At 39.9% G+C, this 20,819-nt stretch overlaps 1 protein-coding gene across 27 annotated transcripts in view; it reads left to right on the top strand.

Annotated features, from left to right (window-relative positions):
* NRCAM (neuronal cell adhesion molecule) overlaps positions 1 to 20,819 on the top strand; it is a 300,745-nt gene that overhangs the window by 243,934 nt on the left and 35,992 nt on the right. For 19 of the 27 annotated variants that reach the window (XM_033088223.1, XM_033088228.1, XM_033088225.1 and 16 more), the window contains 10 exons: positions 143 to 254; positions 2,950 to 3,134; positions 4,584 to 4,715; positions 12,817 to 12,960; positions 14,227 to 14,338; positions 15,855 to 16,021; positions 16,117 to 16,264; positions 17,811 to 17,935; positions 18,379 to 18,408; positions 19,944 to 20,045. In XM_033088223.1, coding sequence (XP_032944114.1) covers positions 143 to 254; positions 2,950 to 3,134; positions 4,584 to 4,715; positions 12,817 to 12,960; positions 14,227 to 14,338; positions 15,855 to 16,021; positions 16,117 to 16,264; positions 17,811 to 17,935; positions 18,379 to 18,408; positions 19,944 to 20,045 — 1,257 coding nt within the window. The remainder of the gene's footprint in view (positions 1 to 142; positions 255 to 2,949; positions 3,135 to 4,583; positions 4,716 to 12,816; positions 12,961 to 14,226; positions 14,339 to 15,854; positions 16,022 to 16,116; positions 16,265 to 17,810; positions 17,936 to 18,378; positions 18,409 to 19,943; positions 20,046 to 20,819) is intronic. The other 8 variants (XM_033088240.1, XM_033088238.1, XM_033088235.1 and 5 more) reach the window with 1 other exon arrangement.

Here is a 20,819-nt window from a genome sequence, read left to right as displayed (position 1 = left end):
AAGGCAAAGTATGCATGTGTAGTTTAACAAATTTCACAATGTTAAATGGTTTTGAAAAGAGATTAGAATTTTTAGATAGGAACTATGTTTCTAGAAACACATATTCATAACTTTTAATGCATATTAATTTTCTCCTTTGCAGCTAAATCAAATAGAGAGAGGCCACCAACATTTTTAACTCCAGAAGGTAATGCAAGTAACAAAGAGGAATTAAGAGGAAATGTCCTTTCACTAGAGTGCATTGCAGAAGGACTGTGAGTTAACACTTTCTGTCTTGATGTACATTTCTTATAAAAACAGTAAATTGGTAGAGAAGTATTAATATCATAGAAAGAGTCATTGTCTTATACTAATTCCATCAAGCTTCAAGAGAAATCTGATAATTATTTCTAAAATAGGTCATATGAATCTTATATTATTAATATTTGTTAATGTAATAGTGCTCCTCTTGAAGTAAGAATCAGTAAGGACCCTATGACCGCTATAATTATAATTTTTCTACTGTGTGTAACAAACCACCTCAAAACTTAGCGGCTTATTAACAATAGCTACTTCTCATTGATCATTTGTCTACAGGTCTGCAGGGAAGCTGTGTTACCCTGGGCTCCATCTATTATAACACCACCGAGCAGATTGGGTTGAGCCTGCTCACAGGTCTGCTAGGTGGCTCAGACATGGGTTCACAGTCCTGAGGGTCTGCTGCTGACTGAAAGCAGGGTTAGGCAGGGCAGCCGAACTCTTGGCCTTGAGTTTCTCACATCCCCCTAGCAGTCTAGCCCAGGCTTATTTTCCTAACAACAGAAGCACGTGCGGCCTCTTCGGGCCTAGCCTCGGAACTGGCACACTATCCCGTCCACTACTTCCTATTGGCAAGTCATAAGCCCAGCTTCTTTCCAATGTCTCATCTATGCGCACCTCAAAATTGATGCCACCCGAGAACCCATGTGCCCTTAACAGGAGTTGTGGGGAGGCCTCCCTCGCTCAGATACAAGAACAACTATTTCATCAGCACACATTAGAGGCTAGCTTCTACATAGTGTCCTCTTATGCCTGGCACAGAGCAAGTACTATTGATATGGGCGCATTGGCTGAAAACATTTGCTCGAATCTCAGAAACATGCTGTGATCACGTCATGATCTGTGCTCTCCTTGACCTGCTAACTCAACGGTCTCACATTCCTTCCCAGAATCGGCCTCCAGGAGTTAACTTTACTGCAGGAGATGCATGGAAGACTTTGCTGGCCATGTCATGATATCACACTACACACCATTCGGTTCCTCAAGCAACTGAAAACTAGAAAGAAAAAAAAAACCTTTTAAAGATACATTAAGTATATATCTTTCCCACCAGAATTAAAAACAAAACCCTTGCAGTTTTCATCATCATTGTGTGAGAAAGTGGGTTACTCTACCAACCTTCAACCTTTTGGGAGTACGCATTCTCACAATTTAGTGATTTCCCCTCCCCACAAATGATATGTTATATAAAAAACTAAAATAGGGTCAGTATTTGGAAATTTCATAAAACTTCCAAAATTTTTTTTAAAACTTCAGAATGTTATAAAACAAAATAGCACTTACAAATCACAAGGGTAAGACTCATAGAATCAAAATATTCATAATTCTTGGCACCTGCTCAGTGGAGTACTGGGCCTCCCGAACAATTCATGAGTTGGTTAAGCTATGACCTCATGCTTTTTATCCCCATCACCCTCTCACCTCCAGATCATATCAGATGCAGATTAACGTGACTATAAGGAAACACCGTAATATGCTATCAGATTCTACATATGTTAGTATCTTCAACTTTTCAAAATGATTTCACATTTTCTGCCTCTTTTTATATTGACAGCATCTAATCTTAGAAGCCATTTCATCAAATATATATGTTCAATTATTTTTATTCAACTAAGTAAGCCAAAATCAATCCTAAAAGCCATCAATTAATCCCACTTGCATTTCTAATGATAAATTCTGTGACATTCTTGAGGGCCTGGACCACTCCTTTTTGTTTTTATCTTTCCAACACACAACTCAGTGCTTGATCTATAATTCAGTGCTTAGTAAATGTTTGTGTCAAATGGATTTTTATTTAACCCTCATGAAAACCTTCTAAAGTTACTTAATCAAGTCAAGCATTATTATCCCTATTAAGACAACTAAGGAAACTGAGGCCCAAGAGGTCAGAGGTCCAAGGTCAGCAATTTAGAGACACAGCTGGGACTTGGAAGCAGATCTTTTAGCTCTAAGCCTGTGTTCTAGCTTTTCATCTGTCTCTATATTTCATCGTTTAATAAGAAACGTAGATGAGAGATAGTGTGAGTAATCCATGCAGTTGATCCATTCTTATCAATTGGTGTAACATTTGAAAATATCACTAATCATGAGATTAAGAAAAGAGTGCTTTTTCTCTCATCATTTCATTTACATCATCAGATAGCCTGCTATGAAATAGCAAAATTGTTCCATTTGATATGGAAATGTGTGTGAAAGTTCCTGGACACAAATATGTATATCATCTCTTTCTCTGTGCATTTTAAAATCCAGCTGATAAAAAATTATAATTTAATATCAGTAATTTCATGGTAATTCTTTTGATTGACATAGTCAAATTTTCTGGGAGTGCCTCATTGATCAAGATTTGAAGAAAATAAATAGGTCAATGCAGTAAAGTAACTCATGCTAGCATTTTCACTGCATCTTTGAAGTCAAAGTTTATGGTGTGCCATAAATTAGTACAGTTCTGCTTATGTGAAAATGGTAGCTTACAGCCTTACATATAAGGTTTTGAGCATTATTTATAAAAGTGTGATGCTAGCTGAAGTACTTATATATTTCTCATGGTCTTTATATGAAGAATTTGATATAAACTTGCAGGAAAATTCATCCTCAAAAAAAAGTTAGGTCATCTTATTTTTTTGTGACATCTTTATTTATTTATCTTATCAGGCCTACCCCAGTTATATACTGGATAAAAGAAGATGGAACACTACCCATCAACCGGACATTTTATAAGAACTTTCAGAAGACTCTGCAGATCATTCAGGTTTCAGAAGCAGACTCTGGAAATTACCAATGCATTGCAAAAAATGCATTAGGTGCCATTCATCATACCATTTCTGTCACAGTTAAAGGTATATCATTGTTTAAAATGCATTGTTCTTGCCTTCCTGAGAGGCCCTAAATCTTTACTTAGTATGCCTTTGGTGTTTTTCAATAATAATAAATGCAAGTTTATATCAACATTCATGGTACCTTGAATCTCATTGCCATTTATAATGCATCTAAATCAGATTAAAAAGTCATTCCCTCAAATCTTCCTTACAGAAGAATCCCAATTAATAAATGTAGAAAGAATGAGGGAAATAGAAAATCACCATTAGAATCCCAGTTATAACTGTTGCAGGCAAAAGCCATGATGAATGCTAAAGTTAGTGGATGAAAACGTAAGGAGAAACAGGGTATTTGCATAGCCTCAAAGTATCTCTCCCCCACCAAAAAAAAAAAATAATAAGTTAATTACTGAGGTGGTTTTAACATCTGGTCACACATTTCTTTTACTACTCCTCCTTTAAGGGGGTGAAGCTTACTTTCCCTATCCTTGACTGTGGGCTGGACTTAGTGACTCACTTCTAGTGGAGTGTGGAAAGCAGGGAAATAGTAACTTTGCAGTGGAGAAGCCTGGCAAGCATCACCTTCACCAAGTGATCAAGCTTAACAGAGCCAGCAATAAGTCATGTTGATATCAGGTACGCCCTGATGTGATGTAGTCAGAGGACCATCACACCAAACCTCAGTCTAATCGTGAGAAAGAAGACAAACCCAAGGTGAAAGATGTTCTACCAAATAACTGATTAGTGTTCTTTAAAAGTCTCAAAGTCATCAAAGACACAGGAAAACCAAGAAACTGTCAGATTGGAGGAAACTAAGTAAGGAGACGTGACAAATAAGCACAGTGCGGTATCCAGGACAGGTCCGGGGACAGAAATAAGACATTAGTGGAAAAACTGGGAAGTCATGGTAAAGTGTGTAGTTTAGTTAATGGTGTTGTACCAATGTTAATTTCTTGTTTGATAACTATACTATAGTTACGTAAGATGTTAATATTAGAGAAAGCTAGATGAAGGGATGTGGAAACACTGTATTCGTATACTAACAGTGCAACTTTTCAAAAAAGCAAAGTTTTTTAAATTGCTTCCTGATTTTATAATTACATATATTCTATGGGGCTCAGATTTAAATGCATGTGTTTCATCACTATCTGTACCTGTAAATTGGTCTAAACCTTGGTAAATCTGTCACCTCTTTGATGTCTGACTAATTTAATGTAAAATGAGATGATATTTGTATCAAAAGGTCTAGAAATAATACATAGGTGTCAGTGAGTTGCTTTAAACATTCTTTTGAAAATCTGAAGAATTCTCTGAAGCATCACTTATAAATGTATTCACTCTAGAAAAATAAAACTAACAAATGTTTTGTAAAATACATATTTTCATTATTAAAATAGTTCAGTATACTAAATTTGCTCGAATATTTATTTGATTCAAATTTTTGTGTTTTTTTTTCTTTCTTTAATAAAGCGGCTCCATACTGGATCATGGCACCTCAAAATCTTGTGCTGTCCCCAGGAGAGGATGGGGCCCTAATCTGCAGAGCTAACGGCAACCCCAAACCCACAATTAGCTGGTTATCAAATGGAGTTCCAATAGAAAGTAAGTTTCCTTGACTGGCTGGCTCCAGTTGCGGTATATTTTCAGAGCATAACTACATCTCAACAGGGAACAAAATGGTGATAAAATAATTTAGATAAAGGAAGGGAAGCCATGTATAAGTTAAACAGACACCAAAGTACCTTTAGATTTTTATCTTACTACCTTTAGATGTTTATTATAACTGAATACTGTCTACTATTAACATAATGGCATGTTAATTGGGACTTGGGAATATTTCTTTTGTTTTTTTACATGGATCGTAGGAAGAATGACAGGATCAGACATAAACATTACTGAAAAGTTCAGATTATCTTTGTTCAAAATGTGAAGTGATTTGTTGAAACATCATAGGAGTCAGAGGGAATGAGTGGGGAGGCAAGGAATAGAGCCGGTGGCTACAACAAGGATGAGAAACATGGCTGTCTTAATTTAAAGAGCGCTCATTCCTAAGTACAGCCCAGATGTTCCAAAGTTCTCCACGCTTCAGAGGTCGCCATCCCATCTCATACCCGAAGAACACGTCTTCTGACCGCTGTCGTAAGCGGACTGCTCAGTCTTTGACGAATTTCCCTCCCTGAGTATTGCTGAGATCATCTTTGAGCCATTCTTACACTGTCCTGGCTGCCACGTGTCACCTCTTCTGCCACCTTCCCTGGACCTCTCCAGGCTCTTTCTCTCCACCAGCTGCTCCGGGCTGCCATTCCGCTGCCCGGAATAGTCCCCCAAAATGTGGCCAGAGCCCCTTCCATTAGTCTTTTAATCACAGCAGTGACCAGTTTACAAAACGCGTGTGAATGCCTGAGAATAGTAGGAGGGGATTACAGCAAAGGAAGAGAGAACTGGAAATGGATATTGCACCGCCCTGCCCCCAAGTTCACAGAGCCCACCGAGTCTCCTTTTTCTCGACCACCAGCCCACCCACCCACCACCAGCGCTGCCTGCTGGAGAATCTTGGACTGTTTTCCCTTTAAGGGAGATCAGACCTTCTCTTAGACTCAGAGAGAGAGAAAATCAGTTTCTGTTTAAAACCCAGCCTCAGGTTCACCCTCCTGTCAAAGCACAGTAATTTGCAAAGATACTCTTTACTCCCGATAAAGACGACCTTCAGGCTATCTTCAGGCATATGCTGAAGAGCAGCTTGGATCTCCATTGCCTTCGAGCCAGAGTCAAAAAGAGGTTCTACTTTGACACAACCAAAAGTTTCAATAAATGGTCTTTCCTGAAATAGTCTTTATTTACCCTAAAATGAATCTAAGCTTTCCTGGCAGATCTGAAATGGCGCAAGCACTTCTTTCTCACCATCAAGGTCATACAACCATGGGTCTAGAGTGACTCAGAGCACCTTGTTTTGTGAGTATTTGTTGGGAGCATTTGTGTCACACAGTAATGATAGTCACTTGCTGCATGGTGACGTTTCGGTCAATGACAGAACAGATCCCCGTCGTTAGTGTTATGTGACTGTACTCTGAGACCTACAGCCTGGGTTTACTGTAAAAGGAAATGTGCTCCTGGGAGAAAACAGATTCTAAACAGGCCAGCAAATGGGGGTTAGATGTTTCCACTCCCAATTTTAACCATGATCAGAATCAGGAAGAACTGCAGTGTGCTTTGTGGTTGTGCATTGGAAAACTGTTACCATCTCAGAGCCATATGAGTGAACATGGAGAGAAAAAGTGGAAGAAAGCCCAGAACTTAAAAAAAAAGTTTTTGTAGGACAACACCTGATTTACTCAGGAATGCATATAGAATGGCAACAAAGGAGGAGTGTGCTCAGCACTTGGACCCCACACTCTGCAGCTCAGAGAGTCTGTGTCCATTCACGGGAGATTAACCCCGCACCTGAGATCTGGCTTCCCTGAAGCCAAGTGGGAGGGGCCACCATCTAGCCACTCAGTGGAAAAAGCAGGGGGCCAGGGCATGCTGGAAAGATGAATTCTCGAGTTGGCAGACAGAGTGTAATCTCGAGCAGGGAATGTTGAGATGGAGGTGGGTCAGTGACACAAGAACAAGAGGACATTAAATAATGAAGCTGATCTTTCCTCCCGATTCTCGTAGCTTGTTGCCCTGCAAAACCCACATAGGCAGTGCCTCTCAGGGAATCTTTCACTGCCATTGCAGTAAGACCTTTGAAGATGCAATTGTAGATACTCTGCTTTAAATGAAGTATTTTGGGGGAGGATCAACTGTAAAAATCCTACATTTGGGGGGGGTGGAGTGGCACAGCACAGTGGTCCTGGGAGACGGGTTAAGCCTTCTTCTGTAACCCCAAATCACCTGATTAGGTCCAGAGCAGAAAGAGTTGGAACATATTTCTTCTATCCCCAAAGTATTTGTTGAGTCCCCACTAGAAGGAAAACAGGAGTCTGAGCAAAAATGGGATCCGAATTCTACGGTGCCTACAGATCCAGGATCCCCCAATGTCTGGGTTCGTTAGAGCTGTCACTCTGATGAACGAGCAAGGAGAGAAAGACTGTGTGGCATGGCAGCAGACAGGGGTCCTGGCCTCCTGGCCCCGTGCTACCAGGAGCAGGGGCTGTATGTAGACACCAAGGGGATGTGAAGCATCCCTGAAAGGTGTCTTTCTCTGCGTTTGGTGGCTGAGCTAAATGTGTCTGGGACGCTGTTTGGAATCTAATCTCATAACTAAGGTGATGAGTGTGAGGCCCCCGATGCGGACCCCATAGCTCTCCGCACGATGAAACTGCGAGGATGCCACTGTTCCCCGCCCTTGGCCTCCCCGCTGGGCCATCCACAGCTTCTGCTGAGTGGCCTCTTGGCTACACACTAAGTCATAGACAGCTAGGTTCCAAGTGAACCTACGTGCCCCCCCTTGTGGGAACCCCCCCTGATCCAACATAAGGAGTCAATGAGAAAGAAAACTGTCAAACAATTGCTGGAAGTTCGAGAAGACTTGTGCCTCTCCCGTTTCTGCCCTGCTTGATATTTGCCCCATGAACTTGGAGGCCCCCCGAACAGAATGGCCTTTGAAGTTCAGGACCATTCTGGAAACGGGACTGGGGCTTGTTTCTCATCTGCAGTTTGCTGAGTTGTGCCCCCTGCAGCAGATGGCCGCACAGCATTGGCATGGGAAGGGAGCCTGACCCTCAGGGGGGCCTAGGCTGGGCCCCAGAAGGGAGCTGGGAGCACAGGCGGGCTGCCGATGACACCTTCCACCTAAGAGGCTGCAGAAACCTTGGGCAGACCAGCTGCTGTGGGTGGAGCAGGGGCCAGCTGTGCATCTGCAGCATCCCCGCCAGGTGCCACAAGACGCAGACACTATCAGGGGACCATATTACCAGATACACAGCCTCCCCATTCCTGACTTATGGGCACTGGCACTCCTCCCACTTCTGTAGGCTCTGGCTGCCGAGGGCCAGAGGTAAATCCTATGAAAGGAGAAGCAGGGTCAGGGAGAGAGAGGGATAAAACCTGGGTTTTGTTATCAGAATACAGTGTCATTGATTTGTGACTGTGCATTTCAGACCTGGACCCTGCTGTTTTACAAAACTAGGAGAACTAACTCAAAAACTGGCCTCTAATCTCAATGTCCTCCAAAGTTCTGTCCCCACAGGAATGGCCAGGTGACTTGAAATTTTTCTTGAAGCAACAAAAAAAAGACTGTATTAAATATGGAATTTGCCCCAAACCACCTAAAATATTGTTTAAACAACTTACAGAAGACTGGAAAAAGAATAGAGCTGCGGAGAGCTGGTGCCGAAAAGGAAATTTGATTTTACTACGTGACCTGCAGTGTCTGGGAAGGGGTGGAAGCAGAACCCAGGACCCGACAGGAAGTGTCCCAGTCCAAGGCCAAGGCCGTGGGCACCGTGGTTCCTGTCCCGGTCCCAGAGGGCAGCAGGAGAGCCTAACGCTTGGAGGTCTTTAATTGTGTCTGTTGTGGTAGATCTCAGATTTGTCCACATGGAAGTACATAAGGTCACACCATTACTATGTTAAAAAGTTTCTTTGCTCTAAGAGATGAGGAGGGAAAGGAATGAAAGGAATGAGAATGGACAGAAGACCTCATTCTGCAACAATCACATGTATTGCTGACATTGCAGGGAGAGACTGACAGCCGTTATCCCATAAGCTGCCAGGGGAATGGAGGCATGGCCCAGGATCTGCCCAAAATTCCAAGGCATCTGTTTTCTTCCTTTTCTCAAAAGTAAAGGGCTCAGTTGACATCCCCTGATAGGGGATGAAATAAGTAGCAGAAGAGGAAAATTCATCTCTTCACCTAGAGATTTGTTCTACATTACACTCAAGTGTTTAGATTTTTGGAGATGTTTATAAACAGACTAACTCAGAAAATCTGAGCGTTAACTCATATTAAACAAACCAGTAGGTGCTCCAGTCTCCAGTCTCTGATCCACAAAATGCATATACTATCTAATCTTTTACACAAAATTCTTTTTAAAATAAAATTATGCAATAAATACAAAAATATTTTTAAAATTTATAGTACTCTATACATGTAAGGTGGCACTGATTACTATTATTCTCATTATCTAAATGTTGGAAGCATTTGTAGTTTCACCAGCCATGTCAGGAGAGTTAGGATAAAGGAAAGTGTTGTGGGAAGGCTATTGCCCCAGATCTGAACCTTACCTTTGGGGTTTTAAGTTATATGTGATGATTCTATGCTCTTAAATTTTTTTCTCCAGTGTTCACTTATAACAAGTGAAGTTAGTTCTTCCCAGAATTAATTATTATTCCTTTGGGTAACTTTGATTTGGATGCTGGAGAGTTACTCCCACCCAGTAGCCAGCACACAGGATCCAAAGGCTTCAGATATCTCTGCACTAGCGATTTCATTCTTTGTCCAAGTACCAACTGAGCCTCCATATGTCACTGGGACAGTTCCTGGGTTTACTTGTGTTTCTTCAGTAAGTGCTTAAGGAAAATGTAGCCCAAACCCCATGGAGAGAGACCTGCTTATTCACTACTCTTACCTAAAGGGTTTATTGTATTCCTAAGTTCTTTGCCAAAAATAAGTATTCAAAGACAGCTCCATTTAGCAGAAATAAGGCAGATACAGTCAGAAGCCTTTGAGCTAAAGAATAACATCGAAAAGTACAACTGTGAGCTGCATAAAACCTTTTTACAATGGCTTATGCTGTGATTGATGAGTCGCCACTGTGGGAAGATTATTCTACTGGTTTTGTTCATCGGGCTGGTCTTCCGCATTCATGGTGATGTAAATTTTTTTTTTTTTTATAAAGAACACGTAACATAAAACTTAGCTTCTTAACCATTTTTAAGTGTGAAGTTCAGTAGTATTAAGATGATTCACATTATTGTGAAAGAAATCTCCAAAAACTTTTTCGTCTTGCAAAACTGGAACTCTATACCCATTGTACAGGGTGGTATAACTTGTAAGAGCTTGCTATACCCAAGGAATTTCAGGAGCTCTTCTCACTCTGTCTGCTTATCCATCCAGAGAGCCAGCGTACGGCTGTCTGGGCCTCAGCACTGCTGACATGCTCATCATGCACTGCGGCCCTCCACTCCCTGGCATGTCCACAGAGATGCAGTCAGAATGGACATGTGGGGGTCACTGAGGGTCCCCCCAAGCAGTCCCCACACTGAGTGCTCCGTGCTGCATCCTGAAGTGCTCACAGTAATTAGCAGAGAGAGAGACTCAGAAGAGCTGCTCAGTGGATGGGCATTACTGAGAGTGTGTGAGACAGAAAGACCTGACAACAGCCAACTTGGGATATGGAACAAAGAACATGGCTGCCCTAAGGTGTACTGCTTTCTCAGGGTACTGGCTCTCTACCACCACTGTAGTTCATTCCTGGGTCAGTGGGGCATTGCTGTCCTACGCTGTCATTTATTGATGAAATTTGTACCCTGTTAAAGGAAGGAGAACTTGTATTTGTCTTCTGGTTGGAAGAACATGTTTCCTAAGGCAATTTTGAAAATATTAGAGGCATAAACAGACAGATAGGATCTAAGAAGCCAACTCAAAGTACGTTGGCATACCTCGATCACTAGTTGAACTAACTGGCATATCTAAGATGATTTCATATATTAGTTATTGATGATGATCAGAGTGTCAGACAGCTACGTACAGAACTGTATGATGCCAGTTCGATTCCTCGACTCCCGCAAGGGAAGGTGGGCAGCGCCCCCTGCAACTAAAATTGAACACAGCACCTTGAGCTGAGCTGCCACTGAGCTCCCGGATGGCTCAGTTGGTTGGAGCACATCCTCTCAACCACAAGGTTGTCAGTTTGACTCCTGCAAGGGATGGTGGGCTGCGCCCCCTGCAACTAGCAACGGCAACTGGACCTGGAGCTGAGCTGCGCCCTCCACAACTAAGATTGAAAGGACAACAACTTGACTTGGAAAAAAGTCCTGGAAATACATACTGTTCCCCAATCAAGTCCTGTTCCCCTTCCCCAATAAAAAAAAAAAAGAACTGTATGATAGTAAATATATGTGGTTTTAAACCACAAAGTTTGTAGTAACTTGTTACAGCACTAGTAGAACACTAATGCAGAATGAGTAAGCATAATACTTTGACTATGAGTAATAAAATAAGGATGAATAACTATAGTTTGGTTTATTTTTATTAAAGTGAGCTAATGAATCACAGATGAGCCAAATTTTTGATATTTTAAAGTGATAAAGGTATCTAAATGCAGTGATAATTATGTTTAAGATGCACGTACTTTTCCTGCCATCAAAGAGAAAAGATGGTATTTGTCTTTCTCAATCTGACTTATTTCACTTAGCATAATACCATCTAGGTCCATCCATGTTGTGGCAAATTGTAAGATTTCATTCTTTTTTACAGCAGGGTACTACTCCATTGTATACCTATACCACAATTTCTTTGTCCAATAGTCACATGAGCTCACTTATATGTGGAGTTTAAAGAACAGAATAAACAAGCAAACAAAACAGAAATAGACTCAGAGGTACAGAGAAAAAACTGATGGTTGCTAGATGGGAGGGGTTGGGAGATGGGGGCGAAGGTGCAGGGATTAGAAAGTACAAACTGGTAGTCACAGAATAGTCACGGGGATGTGAAACACAATATGGGGAATATAACCAATAATGTTGTAAAGATTCTGTGGGATGCAAGATGGGTATTGGACTTATCGAGGGGAACATTTCATAGATTATATAAATGCCTAACTACTGCACTGTACACTTGAAATGAATAATAAAATAATAAAATAGAGAAAAGGTGGTGTTTACAATGAAAGTAAAGTCTACTTAAGTGGTTCAAGTTGCAAAAGCAGCTGAAGAGAAAGGGTGCTGTTCTTTAGTTTTGATTTTGATCAGCATGCATTATCCCTTTTAGTGTGCTTTCAAAGCGATGTGAGGTCGCAGCCTCAGGTTTACTATTCACAAAAAGGAATTTATCTCCAGTAGCACTTCCAAATTGTTGGGCATGCCCTGGACTAAATTCTCACGTATTCTGTTACCCAGCCAGTTCCATTCCATTTAAGTAAGGACCAACCCTGGTCTTAACATTTTTTTAAGTACTTGAGAAATTTTATGTACCTTTAAGAGAAATTTTACACAATTTATTTCTATATCACCCTCAGGAATTTCCAAAGCAGGAAAATAAATATTTATACATTTGATTATTAGGCCTATATTTATTTATCCAGTTATTTCAATAACAGACTCTTAAAATACAGACTGGGGGGAGCTAGAGGGTTTCTATGTTTTTTGACTAGCTTTTACTGTCTCTTGATAATTAACTTAATTAACTTCTCTCCTCATAAATAACCATGGTTTCTTTGTGAACAAGGCAATGTTTTCCTGAATTTATATTGCAATTTTCACTGAACTTGTGCTTTTCTGTCCTGCATCCCTCAAAATAACATTCAGTCTTACAGAATCAATCCATTTAAGGCTAAATGAATATCGAGTATACACCCAGGATGATAAGTGAAAGCTAAATTCTGAGGAAGAAAAATTATGGCTTCTTGCCTGGGTTCTTGGTATTGTCTTTCTTACTGGATGTATCTAAATCAGTGTGTATTTCTCTTCTGCTTACTATAATGTAGACCTCAAGCTTTACTTCTTCTAAGCAAAGAAGAATAAATACATATTTTTTTTTATTTTTACACCCAAACAGTTGCCTCTGATGACCCCAGCAGAAAAATAGATGGCGATACCATCATTTTTTCAAATGTTCAAGAAAGATCCAGTGCGGTCTACCAGTGCAATGCCTCTAACGAATATGGATATTTACTGGCAAATGCATTTGTAAATGTGCTGGGTAAGCTCTTCCTTTATTAAAGACATGGCAAATTAAATTAATGACTTCTGTTGTTTTCCATTTATTCAGCACAAATGTATAGAGCATTTACTGTATGCAGTGCAGAGTACCTGGAGCTATAAGGGATAAGGGAAGACGGATCACTTACAGAGCTTGCCCTAAAGGGTGTCACAGTTTGTTCTTAATGTTCCTTCATAGCACAGTTTTTTATAATGGGAGATTCTCTGTTGGAAAAATAATCAAATAGTCAGGCTGCTCCATTCACAGGTGGGTAAACTAAGTGTCAAACCCCTCAATAGGAAAATAGCATTGGTCTGCTGTCAGTAACGGAATGTTACTGCTGTGCCATCCTTAGAAACTGAAAAGTTGAATAACGGTTTCATGATTCTTATTTCTTTTTAAATAAATCATTAGTCATAATGTTTGGCCTTTATCCAAATCACAGATGTGCATTTCTTTATTAATTCATAACAATGTGTTTAGAAAGCTATAACATACTCAAAGATTTTCTGAAATGGTTGGTATAGTTGAATTCTGTACTTCTTATAATGAACAAAACTACCAAAATACCCAGTTTGTTAAAAGTTTATGTGAGAATTGTTTGTGTGGTACCAGGGAATTATATTTCAACTCTTTAACTGTAGTAGACCCCCTCTCAAACAAAATTAAAGTTAGGAAGCTAACCAACACTTGGTATTTTTCCTTCGTGCTTAAAATAAAGGTCAGTAAATCAAAAGAAGAGCTGAGCAGTTAAGATATTGGTGGCTGTTTAGGAAGCACTTTTTATTTCTGGATGTGTTTTTCAGTCATCAGCACTCTGCGTTTTCCAGCTGGCTTGTGTGTTCCCACCACTCCCACCGGCCCGGCCCCAATCATCACCCTGGGGATGGGCCAGCCATTCGACAAAAATGTACTTAGCCATGATTTTTGTGCCAGATATTGTGCTAGTTTCTGGGGAGAAAATAACACATGTCCCATGCCCTACCCTCTAGGGACTCACAATGTAGTAGGAGACACAGATAAATAAATCAATTATTAAAATACTGTGCCTGAGCATGCGGTGGGGCATGAGGCAGAGGGAGAAGCCTTGTATTTTTCCACCTTGAGTGACTGGTAATGTCATACCTAGACAGAACATAAGGACAGAGACATACTGGTTGTGCTTTATCATCAACTCTAATGGCCTTAAAACAAAATGCAATAAAACACACAACGGGACTGGTTGTTTTAGTTTAATATTTCTTTATGTTTTCTAAATGTTTTTAGCTGAGCCACCGCGAATCCTTACGTCTGCAAACGCACACTATCAGGTCATTGCAAACAGGCCTGCTTTCCTGGACTGTGCCTTCTTTGGGTCTCCTCTACCTACCATTGAGTGGTACGTGTTGGCCCTGTTTCTTTTAGTATTTACATTTGCAAAAGCCTTCCAATTTATCAATATGTTGGATTTTAGTCAGAGAACAAGTAGGGAAAAGACAGTGTAGTATCCATCGTATCATGCGTTATTAACTTTATTCACAAATACCAGGGGGGCTAAAAAAATATATACACATGACTTGTGTTCATCTTTTGTTATCAGTATATATTGAGTATTACAATTGTAATACAATGTTTTCCTTTCTTAAAATGTGCATACATTTTTTGGAACCCTCTGTATTTATTAACTACTTGCTCGGTGCTAAATACTTTCACATGTATAATCTATTTAGCAGCACACTTTGTCAACCACAGAGATGTATGTAATTGTTTTGGAAAACACTTAAGGTTACTGTGCTTTAACAATGCCATGGACATCGCTGGGACCTCATGAATGGTAGCTGCAGGGATTGGTTGGGGGGCATTCCTTGATAATAAAAAACTCATCTGGGGTGGGAGAGAGGGTCGATAAGCTCACAACCAGAATTAGTTATTACCAATGTTTATCTTTAGTACCTCTCCCACCTGAACTTCCTGACTTGGATCCAGCCAAGCTCTCCTGTGTCCTTCTCCTCCGTACTGTAAAACACCCTCTTTCATATAACACTTCTGATTAAGCTCTGTTCGTCCTCCTAGCTTGCTTACTTTAGCATGAGCTGGAAGAACCCAGGCTAGCACAGGCAACCGCTCAGAAAGAATGAGTGAAAGAAAACTGGAACATTCATTTGTGGATCATCTATCACATGCCAGACACTGTGCAGAGCTCTACCTACTGATGTAAGATTAAAGACGGGTGTAGGACTAAAGCATACTCTCCCCAGGTCTCCACTTCAACTACAGAGCGGAGACGTGGTGCAGAGGACAGCGTAGTGAAGGGGGCAGGTGAACACTTAGTCCAGGTTGATGTAGCCTCACTCCTGTTCATCTGTCCTCACCTCTGACACTAACCAGGTAGCAGAAGCTACACATGCTTTACATACATGCTTTATTTTTATTCTTCTCTGAATATTTTCCTATTGATATTTTCAAAAATACAACCCTTGTAACCTTGAAATCAAAATCGCTTTAGAATTGTCGCCTTCAGATAGAGTTACAAATATATCACAGGCGGGGGGAAATGTCAAAAAGAGCAGTCTTCATTTTGCCTAGTTTATCACTTATTTAGAAATAGAATTATGTAATAATGTGTTTCTTAAATTACGAATCTCTCATGATGAACATTACATTTAAACACTTTGTACTGTCACCCTAATTCTTCCTACACCGTGTATCTTTGAATCCTCCAATTTTACATCCTGTCGTTACATTCACTCCACTGACTTACAAGCATGCACTATTCTTGTGCAGATTCCACACATTTCTGAACTTGATACTATAATGCAGATCGTGGTGCACTGACCTTGAACGCGGCATTTTATTATTTCTGACTTCCAATTATGATGTGTTTTTTTCTCATTGTGATTATTTCCATAATGAAGGTTCAAAGGAGATAAAGGTAGCGCTCTTCATGAAGATATTTATGTTTTACATGAAAATGGAACTTTGGGAATTCCTGTGGCCCAAAAGGAGAGTACAGGGACTTACACATGTGTTGCAAAGAATAAGTTAGGAATGGCAAAGAATGAAGTTAACTTAGAAGTCAAAGGTAAGGCAGAGGTGGCCGATTTTTTTTCAAGAATCATGTGACTTTGAGCAAATTCTCCAGCTTTGGCAATGAATAACAATAACTTTAAAATTCAGATCCCACTAGGATCATTAAACAGCCTGAATATGCCGTCGTGCAAAGAGGGAGCACAGTGTCCTTTGAATGCAAAGTGAAGCATGATCACACCTTAATCCTCACTGTCACGTGGCTGAAGGATGACCATGAGCTGCCCAGTGACGGAAGGTATTCAGAGACGATTTCTTTCCTTTCTCTTCCTTCTCTCTATAAGCTGCTATTGAACCAAAGGTCTATTGTATAATGACTTAACTGTGATATTTTTAAAGTTTCTGAAGTCTGCTCTCTCCAAAATAGGTATGCGTTTTTCTCTCTGCTGTGAAATGTCTGTACCTAAAAAGGTATCCAGTTATTGAAATAAGACCTGGGGAATATTTGTCTATTGTTGTGTGTTGGTCTCCTGTGTAATTCAGGATGGGAAAAACCTTCTGGGCCTTGGGCAACATCCATTGTTTTCTGCCTTGTATGGTGAAGTCTCAACAGATGTTTTCTATTACCAACCTATACGCAGAATACGCAGAAATAGGATCTCTTAATCACGAGAGTGCGCCTGAATTCTTGTCAGTATTTTAAAGGACACTAGATTTTATTGGGATGGGTAGTTTTCTTTTGATTTTACTTAACGCCAATAGAAAGAAAAGCAAAAAGAATTTTAAAAAGCATTTAAAAGAGCCAGAGCATGTTACAGCCCGTTACCTTGGAATGGAAGGAAGGTGGTACCTGTTTTCCAGGTGAGGCCCTCAATTTGACAAAGTACAGAGTGGTAGGTGTGAATTTCAGCTGTGTGCAGCTACAATATCGCCCCCAGTTGGAAGGGATACTGTATGCTGGTGGTTGCTGTGGTTCGCTTGCAGTGTACCTAAATGGTGCCCTGTGACTGGTTAATAGCCCCACAGAGAACTATGTGGCCTTCTCTTGATGCCCAGAGTTGCCATCTAGTTCTATGCTTTAACTGTTCAGTTGTATTTGTGGAAATTGAGTTGATAAAGATGAGAAGAAAATATGAAGAAATGACCTTTGGGTTAAGTCAGCTAAAGCTTTAACTTAGAAATTCCCTGTGAAGACAGTTAATGATTTATGAAGCCTCATTAAAACCTTGCATGAATCCTATTTACATGAATTTTTGACCTACTGAGTACTTTTTCATGCCCACAAGCAACCCCTGCAAGACTCTTAGTGGTGATTGCTGATGTAAATCTTCCTGTTTCTAGTGATACTTTTCTAGCGCATTTACTTTCTCCTTTGAGAGTTTATGTACATGGCAGAAATGACACAAAATTTCTGCAGTAAATAGTAAATTATTTTAAAAGGTATACTTTGTCAGAAATTGAGCTGGCTGAGTGGTGTTCAAATGTTTCTCAGCAGCAGAAGCTGTAGGCAAGCCCTCTAGTGAGGTGACCAGGGCTGCCCACCTTACCAATGGATGCCCCTGGTCTCTAAGGAAGCTCCTAAAACTCCAGGGGCGTGGTTGGCTGCCACCAGACCAGACGACTTGACAAGCACTCCTACCCAAGATCTAATTCATTCTGATTGTTTTCCAAGTTTAATCATTATCAAAGTGATACGATTGTATTGTATAAGATTTTAGCTCTAATATGCTGCAAATCTTACTCATCTTTTTTGTCAAATTAACAGTTTCTTTCATACCAGTAAAGCCATCATCAGGTGTGCTTGGATGTCCATTTCACTTGCTCTGAATGGGTTTTATTCACAGGTTCACTATTGACAAGGATCAGTTGGTGGTAGCTGACGTGGGTGACGATGATGGCGGGACCTACACCTGTGTGGCCAACACCACTCTGGACACCGTCTCTGCCAGCGCTGTGCTTGGTGTCGTGGGTAAGAACTGGAACGCACACAGCACAGCCGGCTGCCCTGTGAGAGGCTGAAAGGGACTTGTCAATAGTAATTGTTTGCTTGTTATAGTTTTAGAATTTTATAAGTGAGTTAAATACCCACATTTTTCTTCTTTGAAAGATGCCTAGGAGGCGATAATTTCAGTATAAATATACTCTGTAGCAGCACTGGAATAAAATGTCAGTTATGCATATTAGTGATATTTTTATAAGAAAACTGGGGGAAATAATCTACTTTTATTTAAAATTGAAATCTTTACCCCGCTAAATTGTTCCTACATGTTTATCAATGCCATGTCTCACAGCTAAGTTTTATAATCTTAGTTTTATAATCTTAATCATGTTCAATCTTTGTCTTCTTGTGCTATCTTATATCTTTCCATTACTAATTGTGATTAAAATCCTTTATATTAATGTCATTTCTAGCTCCTACTCCAACTCCAGCTCCCATTTACGGTAAACTAATGAGTCTTATTTCTCTATATTCTGTCAAACAATTTCACATTTGCAGAAAACTAATTACTTTCGTTTCTCTGTCACATCATTTTGTTTCTTTAAGGAAAGAGGCTCTGTCATATGTTCTATTGTGTTGCTCCTTTACGGCTATAAATCATTTTTTCATTATAACTCTGGAACTTTTCATTGAATATATTGTCACTCTTTTCTAAATTATTTCATGTGTTTATAAAGTCATTTCATTTATTAGAGTCCCTCTTTGATATAAGTTCCTTATAAAGTAGCATAGTGTTTTTTAAAAGCTATCATCCACATTTTATAGAATGAAATAGGCATTTCAAATATCATTCCGCAAATTAGATTTTTATTTTAGTCTATTAATAGTTGTCCTAGAAAAATAAATATTGTTTTGGATCCCATTTTCAATAAGTTTACATAGGAAAGCAATGGATATTTAGAACATTTGACCTTTGTATCAGCTAAAACCAACTCAGTGTGTCTTAACAAAAGATAAATCACCACAGAAAGACCAAAAGGAGGGCACTTCCAGTTTGTGCAATTTTTCTGAGTCTGGAAAATAAATCAGAAATTATTTCCAGAAACTTTTTTTAATTAAAGAACCCTCATTTTAATTCAGCATATAAATACATAAATTAATTTTGTGGCATAAACTCAGCTGGATTTTATATAGTATCATTAGGTGTGCTATAGAAAACATATCCTTTGCAGGCATTATTGCCCCTTTACTGATAGGAAAAAAGTGCCTATGTTTTTATATGGCCTCCGGTCCCCCACGAGCCACACTTACTCCCAGGAGCAAGGTGAGGAAAAGGCCCAGGGAAGAACATTAAGTCTCTGGAGCTCAAAGCGCCATTAGAAGAGGTAGGCATGCTTCTAGGACACCTTCATCCCGAAAGGTATCTATACCTTGGTGTCCTCTGAGAGTAAACACACCTCCCCATTGCCCGCCTGGCTGTTGGACTGAGCATCGCTCAGGTATGCATGCTGAGGGCTACCTGTATGGCATCAATTTTAAAATTCCCTTAGAAATATAAATATTCTTCAGAGGTGCCCAAATCCATAATTTAGCATGTTTCAGAAAGAACATTTGAGTCTTCTTTAAATAGTACATGTATTTGCCTGTATTTGTTTTTCAGTATTTACTCTTCTCTGTTTCTCATTTTTTTTTTAAATTAAGCTTCAATTTTATTTTTTCTGTCTGTGCTCATTCATGTTTATGAGAAAACACGCACTGAGAGTGCTGGTGAACCATCCACACCCACTTCACTGGTTTTCGTTACAAGTAATTTAATTTCATTTGAAAAAGAAGCAAGCAGAACTCATTGACAGGTTGCCTTGGGTGTGCTTGTGTGTTCCCAGCAACCTCAGCAGTTTCCATTTCAGTTCAGTTGCATGTTCATTGACCATTCAGTATGCTGTGTCTTTAATGGGTTCTCTCTATAATTAGTATCAGAAGTAAAGGAGAACCTCATAAGGATGGATGGTTAATTATGATGTGTGTGTTCGGTCTACAGATGTCCCAGATCCTCCCTTTGATTTAGAATTGACAGATCAACTCGACAAAAGTGTTCAGCTGTCGTGGACGCCAGGCGATGACAACAATAGCCCTATTACAAGTATGTGGTGTCATTTGCTTTATCACAGATAAACTTAACGACCATTTTTGAAGCACTTTATCATGTACAATTGAAATTCAGTACCGATATATTTGCTGGCATTCTCTGCTTCGTTACTAATAGAAGAAAAGTATGTACTTATGCCTCTCTCCTCTTCAGAGCTGGAGTTATTCCTGGTTACAGCTTCTATTACTAGTATGGGACGTAATTAATTGCTAAGTATGTTAAGTAAGCAAATACACTATCATCTTGTGTTTAAGATCCATAAGAATCACCTTAAATTTCTACCACAGTAGGATGACGCATTGTAGGTTATTCATTTTGTCCATTAACACGGGGGAAAAAGAGAGGGGGGACCAGGTGCTGTAATGCCTAGTCTATGTTTTAGAAACTTGAGACTTGGAGAGTGAAGTGACTTTTCAAACCCACAACTGGTAACAGAACTGGGTGTTGACGTCGGGTTGATTAACTTCTAGTCCCAGGTCTCTTTCTTCCAATTAGCCTTCGTTGCAAAGTGGTTACACATTCAGCAATGTCAACACCTCACCTTGATGACAGAAGCCTAGGTAATAAACTCAGGTGAGGGACCATGCCATAAGGATACTGGAAGAGCTTACTAAATTTAGAGTATAGGTCAGCTTAAAAGTCTTGAAACTGAAAAGATACTTAAGAGAGCAGACAAGCGAGACAAGCGTATAATATATTATTACCGTCAGGTGTGTACTGTAGGAAGCCTGAACTCCTTTCAGATGATTACCTAAGATTATTCTGAAA

Source organism: Rhinolophus ferrumequinum, chromosome 20, assembly GCF_004115265.2.
Source record: "Rhinolophus ferrumequinum isolate MPI-CBG mRhiFer1 chromosome 20, mRhiFer1_v1.p, whole genome shotgun sequence".
Classification (NCBI taxonomy): domain Eukaryota; kingdom Metazoa; phylum Chordata; class Mammalia; order Chiroptera; family Rhinolophidae; genus Rhinolophus; species Rhinolophus ferrumequinum.
The sequence above is the reverse complement of the archived record's forward strand: the minus strand, read 5'-3'. Positions and strand labels throughout refer to the sequence as shown.